General features: G+C 46.0%; 3 protein-coding genes across 3 annotated transcripts; 2 read left to right on the top strand and 1 right to left on the bottom strand.

Annotated features, from left to right (window-relative positions):
* On the top strand, positions 3,105-4,771 carry LOC8061120 (actin cytoskeleton-regulatory complex protein PAN1). The gene is made up of 2 exons (XM_002441434.2): positions 3,105-3,990; positions 4,256-4,771. Exons 1-2 carry the CDS (start codon positions 3,247-3,249, stop codon positions 4,319-4,321), a joined length of 810 nt encoding a protein of 269 aa, XP_002441479.1. The 5' UTR covers positions 3,105-3,246; the 3' UTR covers positions 4,322-4,771.
* Positions 7,679-10,820, bottom strand: LOC8074556. The gene is made up of 6 exons (XM_002440154.2): positions 10,619-10,820; positions 9,669-9,929; positions 9,460-9,566; positions 9,173-9,305; positions 8,893-9,087; positions 7,679-8,400 (listed from the first exon to the last, which is right to left on the bottom strand). The coding sequence occupies exons 2-6, from the start codon at positions 9,924-9,926 to the stop codon at positions 8,011-8,013; spliced, it is 1,083 nt and encodes a 360-aa protein (XP_002440199.1). The 5' UTR covers positions 9,927-9,929; positions 10,619-10,820; the 3' UTR covers positions 7,679-8,010.
* Positions 15,012-19,168, top strand: LOC8061119. The gene is made up of 5 exons (XM_002441433.2): positions 15,012-15,714; positions 15,833-15,912; positions 16,139-17,914; positions 18,025-18,154; positions 18,376-19,168. The coding sequence occupies exons 1-5, from the start codon at positions 15,546-15,548 to the stop codon at positions 19,095-19,097; spliced, it is 2,877 nt and encodes a 958-aa protein (XP_002441478.1). The 5' UTR covers positions 15,012-15,545; the 3' UTR covers positions 19,098-19,168.

Below are 19,458 nucleotides of genomic sequence, written 5' to 3'. Positions count from 1 at the left end.
TCTACAGTTTTTTTTTAAATAGAACACTGAACAGATATGCCAACTGACCGCGCTGTGCTTTCAGCTGTAGTGGTGAAAAGGCCGGACTGGAATTCAGGAGTATGAGCCAACGTGTGCCCTTGTTTGTACAGTAATATTTTATTTGTGCATTCAGCTATGCCGTGCACATACGGAGTAATAAGCAATTAGGCCTTGTTTTAGTTCCACGTAAAAATCAAAAAAATTTCAATATTTTTTATCACATTAAATCTTGCGATAATGAAGCATTAAATATAAATAAAAATAATAACTAATTATACAATTTGACTGTAATTTACAAGACGAATCATTTAAATATAATTAATTTATGATTAAATAATAATTATCAAATACAAACAAAATACTAAAAATTATTTTCACCCAACGAACTAAAACGAGACCTTACCCGTGCTCCTCCGGTAGAGTACAACGGCTACTATTAGCGACTAGTTTATGATATCTTTCTCGCAATCGCAGCTTCCATGCAGAGTCCAGACTGCCGGTGTGTCTGGCAAATTGTACTAGAGCCACCACTGGGGACTTATTGCCATTTTTTATACTCATCTCACTACAGCTGATATGACTATTTACTTCACCCTATAAATCAAAAAGTTTTCAAGATTCCCCGTCACATCGAATCTTGTGGCACATACATGAAACATTAAATACAGACGAAAACAAAAACTAATTACACAGTTTAGCTGTAAATCACGAGACGAATTTTTTGATCCTAGTTAGTCCATAATTGAATAATATTTGTCACAAACAAACGAATGTACTACAATACCAAAAACTTTTCAATTTTCGGAACTAAACAAGGCCTATATATGAAGAGGAGCTTGGGCCTATTTAGTTTTCAAAAAAAAATAAAATTCTTCATCACATCGAATATTGCAGTATATGCATGGAGTATTAAATATAAATAAAAATAAAAACTAATTCCACAGTTTACCTGTAAATCGTGTGATGAATCTCTGAGCTTCGTTAGTCTATGATTAGACAATATTTATCAAATAAAAATAAAAATATTATAGTATCCGAAAACTGAAAATTTTGGGAACTGAACAAGGTCTAATTTGGCCATTGATTTTGCAGAATTCCGAGTTATTATTTTTAGTTGTGGGCAGGATGTGTTCTCTTGGTCGAGACGACGAGTACTATCCTTCTCCTACCTGTCACGGCGGTCAGGACAGCAGAATAATCCTCCTACCTGTCCATATGCAAATAGATCCTGTTTGCCATGAGATTATTAGTAGTACGTTTTTTTTTCTTCAGTTAGTTGGTAGCTGGTGATCACCTATGATCCTCCTCGTGCTGCGCTGGGTGCTCAATATACAATTCCCAAAGGCATTTCAGTTTTCAAAGACCATAATAGTATATAGTTCCTAAAGATCCGAAATAAGCCAATATGCTTTTTTTTTTGGAAAACAAAAATGAACCGCCACTCAAAGTGCCTACATTTACCAATCTTTTTTTTTTTCAAGATCAGGTCATTCACCTGTATTTCTATATTTAACGATCTTAATTCTGGGTTCGCGACGCGTGTTGTTGTTTACAAATCAAGCGAACTGTGCTGTAAAACACGTTCCCAAACAGGCCAATATGTCGGTGTAAAACATCGTACCACATGTAAACTTTCCAATCTTTTTTTGCCGGTACAAAAATTTCAATCTGTTTCACTTGAATTTCACATTATTCCTGCACAACCGTTTCATGTAAATTGACCTTAGTACTCTTATTTCAAACACGCATCAGTGTTCAAAAGTACAACCACAATTTTATTTCTTGCACGTGTTGCCCCCCAAGTAGTCCAATCCATTGTCAAATCATCGGTTAATCAAAAGAGGCAAAGTCCCGGACGGTATCCGTTGAATTGGTTGACCTTTTCACGAGAGCGAGGCACCCAGTCGTCGTAATATTCTGTGATCTGAAACGCGACATCGCCACGCCTGCTTTTGTTATATTTAATCCTTATATATTCTAGAATGAAAATTAGCATGCTTTCAAGCCGACGAAGGCCAACGTATCCATTTACGAGGCAACACGGTGCCAATAGAACACGCGAGTATATGCAGTGGGACCGAGACAACACGGTGCCAATATACTTTGTTCGTGCAGATACAGAATCAAACATTAGTTCTTTTTGCAAAAAAAAAAATGAACTTTTCTTGTTGAACTTTATTTTTGCAAATTTTAGTCAAATTGGAAACTTGGAAGACAAGATTTGTAGTTTTTGAAGAGTGTGGTAATAAGTGTTAATGCAGAAGCAAGTGATTGAGCAACCGCTGCCCATCACGGTAAATACGACATGCAAGAAAAGCAAGCGCCATCAGCTGACCGGAAGCACGCGAGTCGCGAGCAGCTTTTGGTGAGCGGCGCGCGGCAGAGCAGGAACAGGAATATGAAGCGGGGAGCGCAGCCGCGGCAGGCAAGACCTGGCCTGGCCGCCTGGGTGCCGAGGTGGGGGGCCGCCCCGGGCGGTAGGGACCGCGCCAACGATCTCCCCGAGCCGGCCCGGCCGTCCGCCGGTCCACCGCAGCGCCGGCGAAAGACCAGGTCCAGGAACTCAGGGCACGGGCCGTCGCTGTGCTTCCCTTCCCCCCTGACCCGCGGGCCCCGCCCAGGAAATCCGAGGCGTCCCACCACGTACCGTACGAGGACCCGTGCATGGACGCTCCCCGCTCCCTGCCTCGTGGACCCCGCCCTTCCCCTCGCCCTCACGGACACTGCCACACACACACACACACGGTACCGGCTTCCGCCTCCCGTCCCCGCCTGGTGCTGGTGGTCGCGCTCGCGCAACAGACTGGCCTCCGTCCAATTCCTTTTCCGTCGTCACCGCCACGCCCCGTGCTGACGGATACTGACACGTGGGGCGAGTCTACGTGGCGGACCCACGAGTCAGTGGGCAAGAGGCGGCGCCGGCATTGTCCGAGGCAGTTGTTGGTCCTCTTTCTCTAGGGCCGAAACCTCCGACCCGCGAGTCCTGCCTGGAGAATTACCAGGCTGCCCTCGGCGACACCACCCCCTGGCTCCCGTAACAAAACGCGAGCCAGCGAGCGACCCCACCCGGCTGTGGCCTCAAAACCTTCTCGCCTCCTCCTACTCCTACCCCTCACCTCACGCTCGCTCTCGCCGCCTCGTCGTCGGTCGGCGCACGCACGCACGCAGCCGACCCCGACCCCGACCCGACCCAACCGCCGCCTCCGCGAGACCGGGTTGACGGCCATGGCGGCCACGGCAGATCCGCGGGCGAAGCCTCCGGCAGCGGCGCCGCACCACCTCGCCGAGCCGTGGGCGCATCAGGCCGCCTCACCAGCCGCCGCCCACCGCAGCATGCCCGTCGTAGCCTCGGCCTCGGCCGCGGCCGGCTGTGGCGCCCGCGATCGCCGCCGGTCGTCGTCGTCCAACCGCCGGGCCCAGGCCGTCGGGGACGACACGTCGTACGACGGTGGGATCGAGGCGCTCCGTGCCAAGCTCATGGGCCACCTGCGCGACGCCGCGGACCGGCTCCGCGTGCCCCAGCCCAGCAGGAGCACCATCGCCTCGCTGCCTCCTGCTCCTCGCCCTCTGGCGCTGCCCAAGGCTACCGCTACCGCGAGCCCGCCGCCGCCGCCAGGGACGGACTCCGAGACCGAGCCAGAGCTCAGGGCGCCGCCACCGCCTCCGCCTCCTCCCGCACCTACTGCGCCCGCGCAAGCGGACGCTACCGCTGCCGGCGCGACCGCGAGGCCGTGGAACCTGCGGGAGCGCACGCGTCGCCGCCCCGCCGCCTTCAGGTCGTGGGCCGCGTCCCCGTCCCCGCCGCCTCCTCCGCCGTCGTCGTCGTCGTCGCGGAGGCGGCGCAAGCGCGCCCCGTTCTCCGTGTCCCTGACGGCGGAGGAGATCGAGGAGGACATCTACGCGCTGACCGGCGCCCGGCCGCGGCGGCGGCCCCGGAAGCGGCCGCGCGCCGTGCAGCGGCATGTCGATGTAAGGCGATGATTTCCCCGAACTGCCCCTCCGAACCACTCTAATTAATTACTAGTCCCTTTATTCAATTCCGCTCTTATTATTTTATCAATTCTATTTATCCCCTCGATACGCTTTAAATTTCTTGCTTATCACTAGTACTAATATAAATAAATATTCTACTGTATATGCTGACATAATTGTTGTGTGCAAGAATAATAATCCTGCAAATCCAAGACCACTACTAACACCAATCGTGTGCGCTGTTCTCGTTTCCCTTGTGCAGTCGCTGTTCCCGGGGCTGTGGCTGACCGAGATCACCCCCGACGCGTACCGAGTGCCGGACGAGTAGCTCCACGACTCCAGCTCCTGCCCCAACCCCCGCCGGCCAGCCGGCGCCGCCTGAGTTCCCAAGCTCCAACTCCAAGGCAGCAGCCGCCTGCTCCGACTCCTCCGAGCCATCGTCCAGCGAGGCAAGGCAACCACCTCGTGTCATCGCGTCGCAGTCACGTCGACTCACCCTCCTCCTCCTCCCGAGCTCACAGCTCGGGTCCATCGAGCGAGCCCGGTAGGTCCACCTCGCGCGTGTCGTATGCCCTCCCGAGTTTTTTTTCTCTCCCTTCCTTCCCCCTCCTCTCTCGTCATCTGGTGTAGTACTAGTGTAGTATAGGAGTACGTGCCTGCGTGCTTCGTTTCCCCCACCTCTGCTATCCTGCTTGCTGCCTCTAGTGTGGTCTGTACAGTGGCGTGCTTGTGATTACAACTAGTGCTAATTCATTATCAGCTCTTCCTTTTTCCATTACCTGATGACTGCTTGCTACACTCTGTGTGCCGTTGAATGTTCGTCACCGTTATCGTGCAGTGCCGCGCGCCGCCTCTGCGTGTCTGTCAGCGTGTGGCTGTCCCGATCCATTTTACGAGTACACTGCCACAGCCAGCAGCTGGCAAGCCCTGCAACCTGCAAGTGCAAAGGGGCTGTGGCTGTTAGTATTTGGGCGTTGTGTACTTCCCATGAGAAAAGTTTTAGGCTCGTTTCTATTTGTTAATTATTGTTTAATTATAGACTAATTAGTTTTAAAAAATTCGTCTTGTCGTTATTTTTTATCTATATTTGATGCTTCATACATGTATAGTGAGATTTGATATGACAAAAAATTTTGAAAAGTTTTTAAATTTTAGGTGAAACTAAATGATCTGGTCGTTGTGCTTTCTTGGGGCTACCCAATAGTCGATCGGTCGTCGAGACGGATCGACAAGAGAGAGGAGGGAGTCGAGCGTGCTGTTCAAGTGCTCGGGCAGGCCGAGGCGTTTTCGGATTCTTTGGACCCATCTCGTCTCCTCCTCTCCGGCGCTAGGGTCGACACCCGCCGCACCACCAGTCCACCACCCTCACCGGGGTCCGGGGTCGGGGGCATGCATGGCTGCTGGTGCAGCGCCGCCTATCATGCTGGGAGTGGGAGAGGTAATAGCCGGATGGATAGCTCGCCAGTCGCCACAAAAGGAAAGGGGGCCGGCAACTTTTCGGGTCCTCTTTCTGACCCAATCATCGAGTCACCATCCATTATGATGAATCGAACACACAGGTGCTACAGAAGAGGAACAAAAAACAAAAGAAAAAGCTTGGGATTACCGCATCTGCTGGTACTACTGTGCTTCGGCCTTGTTGACTGTCCGGGCACCCACCGTAGTACGTACCACTACCACAGTCCACACTCGACAGGCGCGGAGAAAACGAATACTTAGGTTATGTAGTTAGATTCGCATCGATCCACATATGTTGGGGTGGAGTGAAGTGGAACTTGAACTAAATTCCACTCCAACACATGTGGATTGAGGTGAATCCGACAACATCCAAATAAGACTTTTTTTTTTTCTGGCAGATGTGTTGGGTGGAGCAGCGCAGTCTCAGATCCAAAAGCTCAGGCAACCGGGCCGGAGAGGGAACGGCGGCGATCGCTGATCACTCCAGCCAGCTGCGCTGCGCACTCGCCACAGGCGACACGCAGGCGCGTCACGATCTCACGTCTGCCCGTGCCACGGTGCGCCAAGCGAGTGTGCCGTACATGCTGCCATGCTAACGGTTGAGCGCGAGGAATGCGGCTGTTCCCCCGTAGCCCCGTTCGGTGTAGAGGTGGAGGAAGAGGTGTCATCAGGTCAGGTCAGGTCAGGCATGCCCCCGTTAAAAAAATAAAAAGAAGAAAGGCATGGCCAATTTAAGACGCCAATCAGGCTGGGCACTTACTACACGATGGCGTCGGGCCCGCATGTCAGCTTTCCACGGATACCGCCGCAAGGCTTTATTATAATGGCGGGCAGGCCCACAGAATAAGAATGAGCATGCATCAGTGCAGTTCAAATCCAAGAGCGCACTTCTCTCGCCTGTCGCTAGGTCGTCAGGACTACGGACTCCGGGGTGCGATCGCGACGAACTGATCCAGGACTATTACTCCGAATACTTTTTTTCCTTCACTTTATCAATATAACAGCACTCACACTATATGATGAAATCTGGCTGATCACCAAAAAAGTCTTGTTATTGAACACAATGAGGATAATCAAAATCGGTTACCTTGAGGGTTCAGGTGAGTACTTAGTACCTCTTCTTATTTGCCCCCCACGAAGCCACAGTGCGTGACTGCGTGTCGTCCGTCCGGGAATGCCCATCCGCCGCACCGTACCGCCGCCTTGACACACACGTCCATGGTTTTCGCTTCGCCTTAATTTTGTACTACTCGCACGTAATAGGCACTGCTACTAACGACAGCGACAGTGAATGGACGGCCGGTAATTAACGCGCAGCTAATCCCTCTGCCCCCGTACGGTGATTTTCCTCTCCTCTGTTTTGAGTTCTCCGGCGGCAACCCCTTTCACATGCATGCCGCCAACTCTCCCGTGCCCGTGTGGCGTTCCACACGTAGTCCACGTACATGCGCTGGCCGTGCGGCGACGCGGCGGCAGCAAAAGCAGAGAGTCGGCGAGGCAGGCAGGCCGGCATCCCGTGCAGCGCGGGTCGCTCTCCGGCGTCGGGCGTTGGACCGGCGCACTACACCATCTGTACTGTACCGGCCGGCCGCGGAATGGTCAAAGGATGCTGTTGATTTGGCCCGGATAACTTGGGCATGCTGTTGATTTGGCCCGGATAACCATGCCCACAAAGCTAGTTTCCTTTTTTTTTTTCGTTTGAAATGCTGCAATTTGTTTTGTTTTTGTCTTCCAAAGGAGTAACCAAGTATAAAACTTTTCAATGGAATACTTTTCGTGCAGATGACCTCAAATTTTCTGATTGGCGGTGTACACACATAACGTGTATGGTGAAGCAAATGGAACCATTCTTGACCTGAATATCCCGCTTTCGTAAACAAACGAGTTTGCCGGCAGTAGTGCTGCTGCTTTTACTGGGCTAAGCACCTATTGGCATCAGACAGCCCGGAATGCGACGGAACTTGAGGCTCAGGCCGTATATACGGGCAAGACCCATGTCAAGTCAAGCCGTCAACCACCACCAAGCACCACCGGCATGCCAAAGCCATTGATCCAGCCATTGCTGGATCATACTGTCAGTGTCTCGTAACGGAGTATGTTGGCGACAACACAAGACCAGTGGTTTGCCATTTTGATACCACAGTGAAAGCAGAGGCATGCTGTAAATATTGGAGTGAACACAGAGTTCTACAGCATAAGAGCGGCACAAGAAGGGCAATGACATTTCTTTCAAAATAACATAGAGAACCTCTAACTTGCACCCAGTGCGGCAGCAAAAGGACTGGTATATAACATTGAACCGTGGAGGGAATTCTACATTCACCTGACCAATCAAATACCAAGTAGTGGAACAAAATGATTATACAATCAATCAACTATAACAGATATATGTCGCACCAATATTAACACCATGGTCACACCTGAATTCCTGAACCAATAATCAACGGATTCCCAACTGGATGTATCAAAGGACCAGCCATAAGCATGTACAGCAAGAAAAGTGAAGGGGGTGGACAAACGCGCTTCCGTTGCATCTACAAACTCCTTGTGGCTTATATGCTAGCAATCCACAGCCAAACCTTCTTTTGGGGCGGAGGTGACACCCTCTTTTGTAGTATTTGTAGTAGAGGCAACACCCTCTTTTGTAGTTTTTGTGGTAGAGGCAACACCCTCTTTTGGAGTAGTAGAGGTCACACGGAGGATGGCTTGGGCGCTCAAGGCAGAAAGCTTGGACTGACAGAAAGCCTCCCATGATTCAGCATCTTGTGAAACAGAAGGTTCGCTCTCATTTTCATCAGAGGTTGAGGCCTGAGACTTCTCATAGATTACTTGTAGTTCCAGTGCCAGGTTGCGAGCAGCCTCCCTTGATTCGGGAAGCTGGTCACTAAGTTGGGTTGCTGCAATCTGGATGAGCTTATCCATTCCATATTCTCTGATTCCCTGCACATCCTGGACCAAAAAAAAAGTATCATTGTTGTTAAACAACAAGAATAGCAATGTATCTCTCAAATGCTGGACAACAAATACTGGTTGGTGCATGTAGATCTACAGTGCACAAATTGATCACTCTGCTCGGCTGCTCTTTTTATACAGTTAGTACGGGTCTACGCTCTACGGCTGTTGCTGCTGCTACATGTTTCTCTCTCCGGATACTGTAGCTAACCAGCAGCAATAGCACAAACCGTGCTGTAATAAGCACAGCCGATCAGGCTGATGTATCCAACCTCCAATCACTGTTGCTCTATTGAAGATGACAGCAAAGTATGAGTTAATGCAAGGACACTAATTATTAACATGTACCTGATAGATCATTTGGTACGTCATATCAGGAAACTATAATCTTGATTAATCTTTTTCCTACATTAAGTTTCTTTTACAGTAAGAATTGGGGCTACAGAAGCTGCAGCTGTACAAAATTTTCAGGCAAGAAATTTCACTTACTAGGCAAGGCACACTCTTGCTGAAACACACTGATGCTTTTGCTCGAATCCGTGGATTCCTATTCTTGAGGTAGGGCTGCATTCTTGGTAACAGTAGTAAAGGGGAGATCCAACTTGTCATTGATATAAGAGCTGCCTCAGCAGCTTCACAGACAAATCGCTTATCTTGTGAAGCCTTTAGAAACAACTGCATTAACTGTGGATGCAGAAGTTGATAGAAAGATGTTTTCAGAAACCTTATAGTTAATAGAAGAAATTTTGAAATGAATACCAGTACTCACCAGTGGATCGATGGAGTCAACCATTAGGTCTCCATAGGCCTTAAAGATGTCAGCACAAGTCATTAGTGCTGTTTTGCATACAGCGCTTCTTGGATTCTTCACAGATTTCACGATAAGCGGAACTAGAGGCTCCCTGCATTCAAACAGTTTGTGCTAAACCCTTAATAAAGGAGATACGATACAATTCTCTGTCACTCGCATGCATAAGTGGTTCCAACAGGTATCTGAAGGATTTTCCAACGGGGAAACACATTTCGTGTGCATACGATATGATGGGAACAACTTACAGCAGCTCCTGCAATCTTTCCTTGTGATACATTGCCAACTGCCGAACATTGTTGAGAGCTTCACATGTCATAACCCAGTCCTTTGAATCCAACCTTTTAACTAAGGTCTGTTGAAAAAGTAGAAACAATAAAACTTAGCTCCGAATACAACCAAAAACAAAGAAAAACCAATCTGTCAAATATCACAAATATGAAAACAGGTTCCCTACACTTAGAGCTGCATCAACATCTGGTAGATCTACTAAATTCTCAGAATCAATGTACTCCACGTCTGCATTTCCAGCCACATTTCCATTCGTCACTGCATCAGGGCAAGCAGACAGAGAACTTTCTTCCTTTTTGGCACAACTGTTGCCATTTAACACAGGCTTGCTAATGCAGGATTTCACAGAATTGTCTTTTCCATTCTCCAGGTTTGCTGATTGAGAAACATTGAGATCTTTCAAAGCACTTGCTGACATTTTCATGCCCTGTACGGGTTATTGGCAGAAAAAGGCAATTAGGAACAAAATGAACAAATTTCAGCCTCTTCCTAACAGGTACAGATTAATAAAATAGTTAAGAAAGTCTCTGGTGATTGTTCTTCCATAATAAATAGACAGTACAGAGTGTAGTCAACCAGTCCGTGGAAGGACGATTAAGTAATAAAACAACAGTGCAAAAACATAACTAAAGGAAGCTGAAATTTGGATGGTTCCACCACATCAATAATCATCCAATGCACACTCAATAAGACAATAATCAAGTCACAAAGCACATTCATAATTATGTCACAAAAGCACACTCAATGACAAATTATAATCCAATCTCCGATGAGACTGAGATCTCACTACATTAAATCTAACAAGTATTAGATCTCCTCAAGGCTTAAGGCCAGAACGACTTAGACTACAGTGACCGGCACACTCAAGCCATACACACAAACGTTTGGTATCTTATCAGCAACAGCGCCACGGGTACAAGTGTAGAACCTAAATGAACCACGCACTGGCAGGGGCGGATCCAGTAAAGGGACATGGGTGTAGACATGTACACCCATATTTTTTTGCAAAAACTTCGAAGTTAGGAGGATTGTCAAATAGCTAAATAGCTTTAGGTTAGGGTTTCGGTGCTCAGCTTCGCACAGCATAAGGGAAGGGAAGAGAAGGGGTGGGAGTACCTGGTGGGTGCTCGTCGCCGGCGAAGAGACCAAGGAAAGCCTCAGCACCTGGCCTAGTGCTGCTGCTGCGGCGGCGGCGGCGGCGGCGGCGGCACAACAGTCGTCTGGGAGCGAGAGGGTAGCGAGAGAGAGAGAGAGAGGAGGAGGAGGAGGAGGGAAGGAGAGGAGGCAGCGGACGGAAGGGGAAGCAGGTTATGCATCGACGGCGGAAAAAATAAAACGCACGGGCTTCTTCTTTGAAAATTTGTGTTCTTTTTTTTTGTTTCTCTTCCTTTTATTTTTTTATTCTTGTTGATTTCATATATATCAATGGCTAGTAAAACATTTGTTTTAAATAACATAATAGAAATTTCATATCTATTCTCTTCATTAGACACTATCAGTGGCTAGTAAATATATTATAAATAAGTAAATGAGACTTTTTATATTTTATTAAGGTTGAATATTTTTATATTGAAGCTAGAAGCCATTTTCACAAGGAACATATACCAATTTCACAAACCAACAAGCGATAATAATATTTTTATAAAATAAAAACAACTTTCTCTTTGTGAAAAATTCCCAGGTAAATATTAAATATTTTTATGCTGCTAAACATTAAACAATAGTTCCCATGAACTAGGAACACTCTTATTATCAAATAAAAAAGGTATTAACTCATTAAAAAGATTCATTCTCTAACAAGAACTAATACAGAGTATTGGCACTTTAATATCTCGTCAAAAATTTAAGTCTTCCTAGTGCTCTCTTTTGGTTCTATAATTTACTGAGTATTTTTATGTTGTAATAGAGTTAAAGATTAAGTTGCAAAATACTTTTGTGTGTTAGAACTATTGCACTTTATCAACCTTAAATAAATCTGGTTAAGCGAGTGTTTATTATCCATGAGGCACAAAGACAATAGAGGCACGTAGTGATGTTAATCCATAGAAAAGCTCCAACCAAAAACAAAGTTATACAAGTTGAAAAGATACACATCTTTGTGAGGTAAGAGTAAAAGAACGCTTGACATGATAAGATAAGATAAGAATAGAAATAGTTTGACCATAAAAAACAATTACGCATTCGAAAAAATTATTGTACAATTAACAATATTGCATAACTAATAATTTAGAAATGTTGCCACTCTTACATAACACTAGTTGTTGTTCTTTATGGAACAAATGGTTTTTTTCTACAAATAGAATATTTTTTTACTTATCCCTCTGTAGTAAAACATATTTTTAGGCTAGAAACAACTTTTAGAGTATAAAAGGTATTATTTTATTAAGAGAAAAAATATGAATGGGTGTGACACATTTGCCTTTCTAGTATCTTACGGAACAAGAAACTTCTACTATTCTACGTGAGAAACCTTCCAAAAAAATTGGAGTAATTATCGTACTTTAGACAATATAATACTCTATCTAGTTATTTTGCATGAGAAATATCTAGACAAATAATATTCTACATGAGACACTCTAGATCTTGATATTTTGTGTAATGAGAAATATATGGGAATAGATAATTATGAGAGATATTTTAACATATCAAAAAGTGTAGAACGTTGTCACCATCAAGCTATAAACACATATATATACTTGTGTTCATCCATAAATACCAAGTCGCATAGTGAGTTATCAAAAGTTATGAAAAACAGTCGTTGCATATTTAGGTCTTGTTTAGTTTACCCTAAAATCCAAAAACTTTTAAAGATTCTCCGTCACATCGAATCTTGCGGCACATGTATGAAGCATTAAATATAGATAAAAAATAACTAATTGCACAATTTATCTGTAATTTACGAGACGGATCTTTTAAGGCTAGTTAGTCAATAGTCGGATAATAATTACCAAATATAAATGAAAGTGGTACAATATCAAAAAAAAAATGTTCTAAACCAAGCCTTAGTTTGAAGTGAGAGTTGTTCTTTCACTTATCCTTCCATATCTTGAGGTGGCATACGGGTACGGGTGGTGAGCATATCTTTTGGTTCTGGGCCACCGAACACACGAAAGGGAATTTCTTCATGGAAGAAAAAAATAGATGCAGTGACTTTGCGGGACAAGGGCCACAAAACGGAACGTCTCATATGAAAAAAATTGACGCGGGACTTCACCAGCAGTTGGACGAAAAAAAATCGATGTTAGAAATTTTATCTCTTCAGTATTAGGGATAAATAAAATATAAATATAGATAGAAATATAAATATATTAATGTTATTTAAAATATAGTTAAACTTAGAAAAATTGGACTACCTGGAAAATGAGAGACACAATTATTTCGAGACATAGAGAGTACGAGCACAATGATTTACTTAGGCCTTGTCTAGTTTTGAAAAAAAATTGAATTTTGGTATTGTAGCATTTTCGTTAGTTTGTGGCAAATATTGTCCAATCATAAAATAACTAGCCTCAAAAGATTCGTCTCATAAATTACAGATAAACTGTGCAATTAGTTTTTATTTTCTTCTATATTTAGTGCTTTATGCATGCGCCACAAAATTTGATGTAATAGAGAATCTTGAATTTTTTTTTTAATTTCGAGGTGAACTAATCAGGGCCTTATTTCTATGCAGCAAAGCATCTATCACAATTCACAAGAGGGGAGGATGCATGCGTGCACAACAGTTCCTTGTCACAGGTGGGCCCAGGTGCTCGTTGACCAAGGCTTTCTACGTTTCTTGGCTGGACCATGCAGCAGGGACAACGGACAAGGTCAGGTCACAAGCGGTACTTTCTGTTGAACGAGCCAGGCCCAGGCTGTTCCGGTGTCCCATTGCCTCACTTGAGACTGTGCGCGTACTCCTGCCTAGTTACTACGTACAGTACGCCATTGTCAACACAGTTTAGTAGATTAGGCCTTGTTTAGTTCACCCAAAAACCAAAAAGTTTTCAAGATTTTTCATCACATCGATTTTTTCGGCACATGCATAAAACATTAAATATAGACGAAAACAAAAAATAATTACACAGAGATGAATCTTTTGATTTTAGTTAGTTCATGATTGGACAATATTTACCACAAACAAATGAAAGTACTACAGTAACAAAATCTAAAAAGTTTTCACATCTAAACAATGCCTTAGGGTCCTGGAAAGCAAGTCCAGTAATAACGTTGAAAAACCAAATGCTCATCAAGGTTTCCATTACACGACCTAAGAATCTGACAGAAAGATATCAACGGGCCGGGGCCCCAAAGCAGATGTCGTGGCAGTTTATATACAGGAGTACTATACTATAATGCAAATCCTTGTTACTTAGTCAACTCTGTGCCCAAGAATGTCCGACTAAAAAAACATGCTTGAGCTTTAGAACGACATAATAAGGCTGCATTTGACCGGGAGACCTGGAACATATGTTTGGACGCCTGCAGACTTGATGTTATGCCATATTGTGGGTTCAGCACTCAAGGCTAGCCGTCTCAAGTGAATAAATACCATTTTAATTTGCCGTCTCAAGTGAATAAATACCATTTTAATTTGCCGCCTCGAGAAACTAGGCATTTGAAAAAGTTCAGAGTTGAAATCGACCGCCTTTACCATATTGCGCCGTCTTGTTCAAAAATCCAACTACATTACAAGCAAAGTATCAAACATGCTACAATGCTCTTGACCCTAGACTCTAGAGCGAGCAGGTGTGGCCATTTCCAGTTCTCAGTTACTACTTGACCCGTCACCTGTCCGTATGCGGCAGCAACAGCCTTCCCTTTGCTTTGACCTTACTCTTTGGTTAGCTAGACATAAACCGGCAGCCAAACATCCAACCAAAGGTAGATGCACCATCGCCGTATGTGTCTTGAGCATCTGATCACAGTCACCATAATTACTGCTATATATGGTAGCAACATGGAGCTACTTCTAGTCCTAAGTATGGACTGTTAGTCTGTTACCATCGACATGTTCAGTTTTTGTATAAAGGCCGTGTTCAGTTAGTTACTGACGATGATGCTACCTAGCATTACAAGCAAAGTTTCACTTTTCTATGCTCCCTTAGATTCTACTCAAGTATCTGTAAAAGATGCTGTAACTTTTTCACTCAACATCAACCTAAGCAAAGTTTTCTTTTTTTAACCTCTGAAACTGAATTACATAAGGCAGTGTTTGGATCAGAATTACAGTTCAGAACTTCAGACCAGTCCAAAACTCCAATAATACTTCTTTTTTCAAAAAAAAAACTCCAATAAGACTTCAGACCAGTCCAAAACTTCAATCAGACTCGCACACAAACACAGCTAACGGGCGGGGCCATGCAAACGAACAGAAAACGAGAGACGTCAGCACAGAAAGGTTCGTCGCTGACAGAGCTATTCACCTACGCATGTCACGCGGAGAAACAGACAAGAACAGTCTTAGAGACGTCGCTTCATATCTGCAACCGCCAACAGTGCCAAAACACAAGCCTGCATCCAGCCAGCGGGACCCCCAAAGTCTCCCTTCCTTTTCTCTCAACTCCCTTCCTCTCCATTCTCCGGTCACCAGGCTCCAGCACTTGGATAATCTGCCTGCCCTCTTGCTCTGGATCACTCCCAAGTCCCCAAAGATGTTTTCTTTTGTTGATAGTGCCAATTTTAGTTTATAAAATGGGCTCACATGAGGTCAAGAGGAGTTACAGTTCAGCAGTCAAATCTTGAGCAAGAGTTACAGCAGTGGCTTTGCTTCTCTTTTGTTCTCTAGCATCTTGTCCATGATTGTTCATGGGGTGTGACCAAGGCATGGCCTTTTGGGCATTTTAGTGACCCCGTCACTCCAGATGCAGCAAGTCAAGAAGTGGAGGTAGCAATAAATAAATACCAAGAAGAGCGAAATCTGCAGCATCTGTTCAAGATCCTTTTTGCTGGCATTTATTTCGACTTGGAGTGAGAGGCATCCGAGATTCTAAAGGAGATGCATTGCGGCACAAGGCTTGGACAGAATTGAGTTTGGTTTTTCTTTTTGGTCGTGGGGGGCATGAAGAGCGGCAGCGCCTCCGCGCCCAGCGGCGGCGGTGCCGCCGGCGTCCTCGCGATCACCGAGCGGCAGAAGCCGGCGCCGTCGTGCGTGGCGGCGCTGTTCCAGATGTTCGCCAAGAGGAAGCTCTTCTCCTCGTCCTCCAAGAAGAGCAAACTGCTCCCCCCAGGTGAGATTTCAATGGAAACGCGTTGTCCTTTCTCTGCGCAAATCATTCTCCCCTCCCCTCCTTCGTGCAACTATGCAATTCCGCCGCTTTTCGTAAGCTTTCGTCTTCGGTGTTTCAGTGCGCGCACAAAAGTTCTCGCCTGGGGGACCGCCGGTCGGCGGCGACAAGACGGCGGTGGCCAAGATGAGACCCCTTCTGGTAAGCTGTTTTCTTTTTCTTCATCGGATTTTTTGGGTGGTGAAACTGCAATTTTTTCTTAGAATTTCTGGTTTTGATGTTGTGATGAACTCACCATGATATTTTGGGACCTTTGGCTTCTGCAAAAATCTATGCCTGAAATGTCAAATTCTCCTTCCCCCAAGTAATTCACGATTTGCTTTGTTCCCCAATAGTTCTAACTCTACCATGCTATTTTTCCTTTCAGCTAGATTCTGCAGATTACTCAAGAAGCAAAACTGAATGCAATGGCACCAGTCACTACCCACAGCCTGGCCAAGACCCAAACTGCAGCGAGAACGAAATGTGTGCCCCTGGGGTGGTAGCCCGGCTGATGGGTCTCAGCTCGATGCCGGCAAACCAAAGCCATCAACGGCCGACCGAAGCCACAGACTCCGCTGAACCCGGTGACCACTGGAATTCAGGCCGTCAAGATTGGTCTGGTACGTCTCGGAGCATATACACATCACCTCAGAAGCAGCAGAAGACAGGGCAGCTCGTAGATGATCGGCGCCACGACAATGCAGGTCAGTTCAATGCTTCAGATACACGGTCATTGTGGCCACGAAGGCATGCACACAAGGTAGCCTCGCCTGTTAAGAGCCCAAGGTCAATGTCCAGCAGGAACAAGGCCCGGCTGATTGAAGCAGCAGTCAAGGTTCTGGAACCTGGTTTGCAGTCCAGGAATCGCCGTCTGTCTTGGAGACATTCATATTTGGAGTATCCATGCAGCAGCGGTGATGGTGCGCCCGGTCCTGCTGCTGTCCTACACAATGTGTCTGATCAATTCTTAAGAGATATGTGTGATGTTGACATACCAAGATTAGGTGCTCAAAATATAGGAGCTACCTCTCTGGACAATTTTACTTCTGATCTGAGGACTGAAGAGGGTACTTGTAAGAAGAGCATTCCAAGTAGGAGGTCAGACAATAACTTATCATGTCAATTGCAACCTGAATACTTGCTTGTCAGCTCAACTGAGAAGGTTAGATTTGGGGACAGTGTTCAGAAGATCTCTAATTGTATTGCTGATGCAAAGCAAGATGTTCCCAAAAAACAGCTGAGGAGCAACATATCCCGGGACAGTGCTCCTCATGGTCCTCTCAAGCAAAACAACCTGAAGCAGAATGCACTGCCTGCAGCTTGTGGAACGGCAGATCCAGGATATGTGACACAAAGTATAAAGCATAGAAGTGGGGAGCGAAACATGAGAAACAAGGCTCAGGACTTCATTTCTCTGAACAAAAGGATGAATGACAGCGCATCTTTGAGGTCAAAAAGAAAGGTCCAGGATAGATTTGGCGAATCACATACTAGTGCAGAGAACAAGAACATGGGCACAAAAGGTTGTCGAGCCAGCAACCTTCATGGTGGAACCTCTAACAAGCTGAAGCTAAAGACTGGAACACCAAAAGCTATGGAAAAAGACATGATAATTGCAAAAGGAGCAGGGCTAGTCAGTGAGAAGCCGAAGCCTGCCAGTCCATACTGTGCAAGAATTGATTTCCAGAGACAGTCAGTGTCACACAATGTTTCAAGGGCTAACAAAAAATCAGGCATCATTTCTCTCACTTCCAGTTCACGGATGAAGGTCGCCCCAACTTTGCGTGGTGACAATGTTAGTGGAACTGGTACTGCTGTTCAGAGATCTCCAGTTGATAATTGCCCTAAGAGACGCTCTAGTAGAGATTGTCAGAATATGTCTCCTCAAAGAGAAATAGTTTTCTGGGAAGATTTACAAGGCACATCAAATCTGGAGTCCACTGAATCAGTTTTGTGTAACCAAGATGAGGTGAAAAATAGAGTTATTCTTGGCGGTAGAGCAGCCTCTTCTTTGTTTGAAAATAAGAATGGTGGCCATGTTACAGAGGAGTCTTTAAGCAATGAACTGCTCAGACAGCACAACTCAGTGGACTGTGCGATTTATGACAACAAAGGCCCTTATAAATTGGCTCTATTGCGTGAAAATCGTAAGAAACATGCGGTCAGTACTCTTGACGTTTCTTGTTCACAACCATGTTGTAAATAATTCTGATGAAAACCACAAAATAAGTTGTCTGACAGAAAATTCCCTGGTCTCGCTACGATCTGCAGGCTGATGCAAAAGGAAGCAAACCATCTCCATCTCTATCCAGAGGCAGCAATAAGCGCAGTCCTACATCTATTCTTCAATCTAGAAATGCTGACGATGCCTGCGTTCCTGGTATTCCACGCAATACTGCAGGTAAGGAAACAAACATTTTGGCTATGTTGTCTATGATTAGCTTATTTCTGCCCTTCCTTTTTTTTAGAATTTCAGTCTACAAGTAAAAGCTGTTGCTATTGCTAGCGAACACTAGTCCTTTTACATGCCATTATTTTGTAATAACATGAACATCCTGGTAGATATGCCATGCAATTTGAGTTGTGCTCTGACTATTTCTTGTCGTCAACTATTTCCAACAGAAGCTACCTCCACTAACAGCCATCCATGGAAGACATGCACAGTAGCAGCTAGCATTTTGCAAGACATAACTACCCAGAGAAACCCCAAATGCAGCAATTCTAATTTTGGCCAGCATGGTGTTCAACCTTCTGAACCCGATGAAGTCCAAGACAGGAAGCTGAAACACCCTGTGGAGGTTACAACAACTGTCGAACTGCTGCTAACAAACGTCCGCGCTTCTACTCGACACAATAAATCCGAGGAATCACCCAAGGCATTCCTCCTCCGAACAACCGAGTGCGCTCTCGCCACCTTGACGACGACAGGCTCCAACTCCAGCTCCAAGCAGGAGGATTTCATCAGCACCGCCGCCGCCGCTGCCGCCATCAAGGACAAGGAAGAAGCGAGCGCGCTGCGGAGCCTCGCGCTGGACCTCGTCTGGGACTGCCTGGACTCGATGTGCTCGCAGCTCTGCGACTCCGGCTACACGTCGTTCTCGGAGCTGCTTGCCCTGATATGCACCGAGGAGAGGCTGTCGGACAGGGTCGGGAAGGAGATCGCGAGGTGCGGTGCCATGGCGGGGAGGAGCTTGGACGAGCTGGCTGTCGGCGACGTCGAGCGCGCCGTGGAGGCTGGCATGGATCCCATGATGGAGGTGGTTCAGATCGGGGCACAGATCGAACAGGATCTTGTCCAGGAACTAGTAGACGAAATCGGAGTAGATGTGTTCAAGCGTTGGTGACTTCGTGGCACCATATATGATATGAATATATATAATTCCTTATTAGTTCTATATTTTGTTGCGTTGTAATACTTGTGATGTTTGCCTGCCGTGCCGTCGCACAAATGCTTTGCAAAGCGCAAACGAAATTTCGCCTACGAGCAGGGATCGGCAAAAATTGTCATGGCAGCATGCATTGCTTGACGCTAGCTTCCGGAGTCCCACCAACACTAGAAAAGCAGAGGACCCTTCGTCGTTAGCATTGGCACGTGGTGCGCGGACTCGCAGCCAAATTTCACCGGGTCACCGTGACGAGCGAGACCAGGAAAGCAAGAGCCCCGGCCCGGGCAGTTTTTTGAGAAACTTGTACGGACAGAAGAGG

Source organism: Sorghum bicolor, chromosome 9 (genome assembly GCF_000003195.3).
Source record: "Sorghum bicolor cultivar BTx623 chromosome 9, Sorghum_bicolor_NCBIv3, whole genome shotgun sequence".
In the NCBI taxonomy this organism is placed as follows: Eukaryota; Viridiplantae; Streptophyta; class Magnoliopsida; order Poales; family Poaceae; genus Sorghum; species Sorghum bicolor.
The sequence above is the reverse complement of the archived record's forward strand: the minus strand, read 5'-3'. Positions and strand labels throughout refer to the sequence as shown.

Bases quoted from the DNA above. Each gene is read 5' to 3' on its own strand.
- LOC8074556 (XM_002440154.2), bottom strand. From the start codon at position 9,926: ATGAAAATGTCAGCAAGTGCTTTGAAAGATCTCAATGTTTCTCAATCA. The intron at 9,567-9,668 runs GTAGGGAACCTG...CTTTTTCAACAG, and splicing joins ATGTTGATGCAGCTCTAAGT to ACCTTAGTTAAAAGGTTGGA. The intron at 8,401-8,892 runs GTAAGTGAAATT...TTTTTGGTCCAG, and splicing joins GCAAGAGTGTGCCTTGCCTA to GATGTGCAGGGAATCAGAGA.
- LOC8061120 (XM_002441434.2), top strand. From the start codon at position 3,247: ATGGCGGCCACGGCAGATCCGCGGGCGAAGCCTCCGGCAGCGGCGCCG. The intron at 3,991-4,255 runs GTAAGGCGATGA...TCCCTTGTGCAG, and splicing joins CCGTGCAGCGGCATGTCGAT to TCGCTGTTCCCGGGGCTGTG.
- LOC8061119 (XM_002441433.2), top strand. From the start codon at position 15,546: ATGAAGAGCGGCAGCGCCTCCGCGCCCAGCGGCGGCGGTGCCGCCGGC. The intron at 15,715-15,832 runs GTGAGATTTCAA...TCGGTGTTTCAG, and splicing joins GAGCAAACTGCTCCCCCCAG to TGCGCGCACAAAAGTTCTCG. The intron at 17,915-18,024 runs GTCAGTACTCTT...TACGATCTGCAG, and splicing joins AAAATCGTAAGAAACATGCG to GCTGATGCAAAAGGAAGCAA.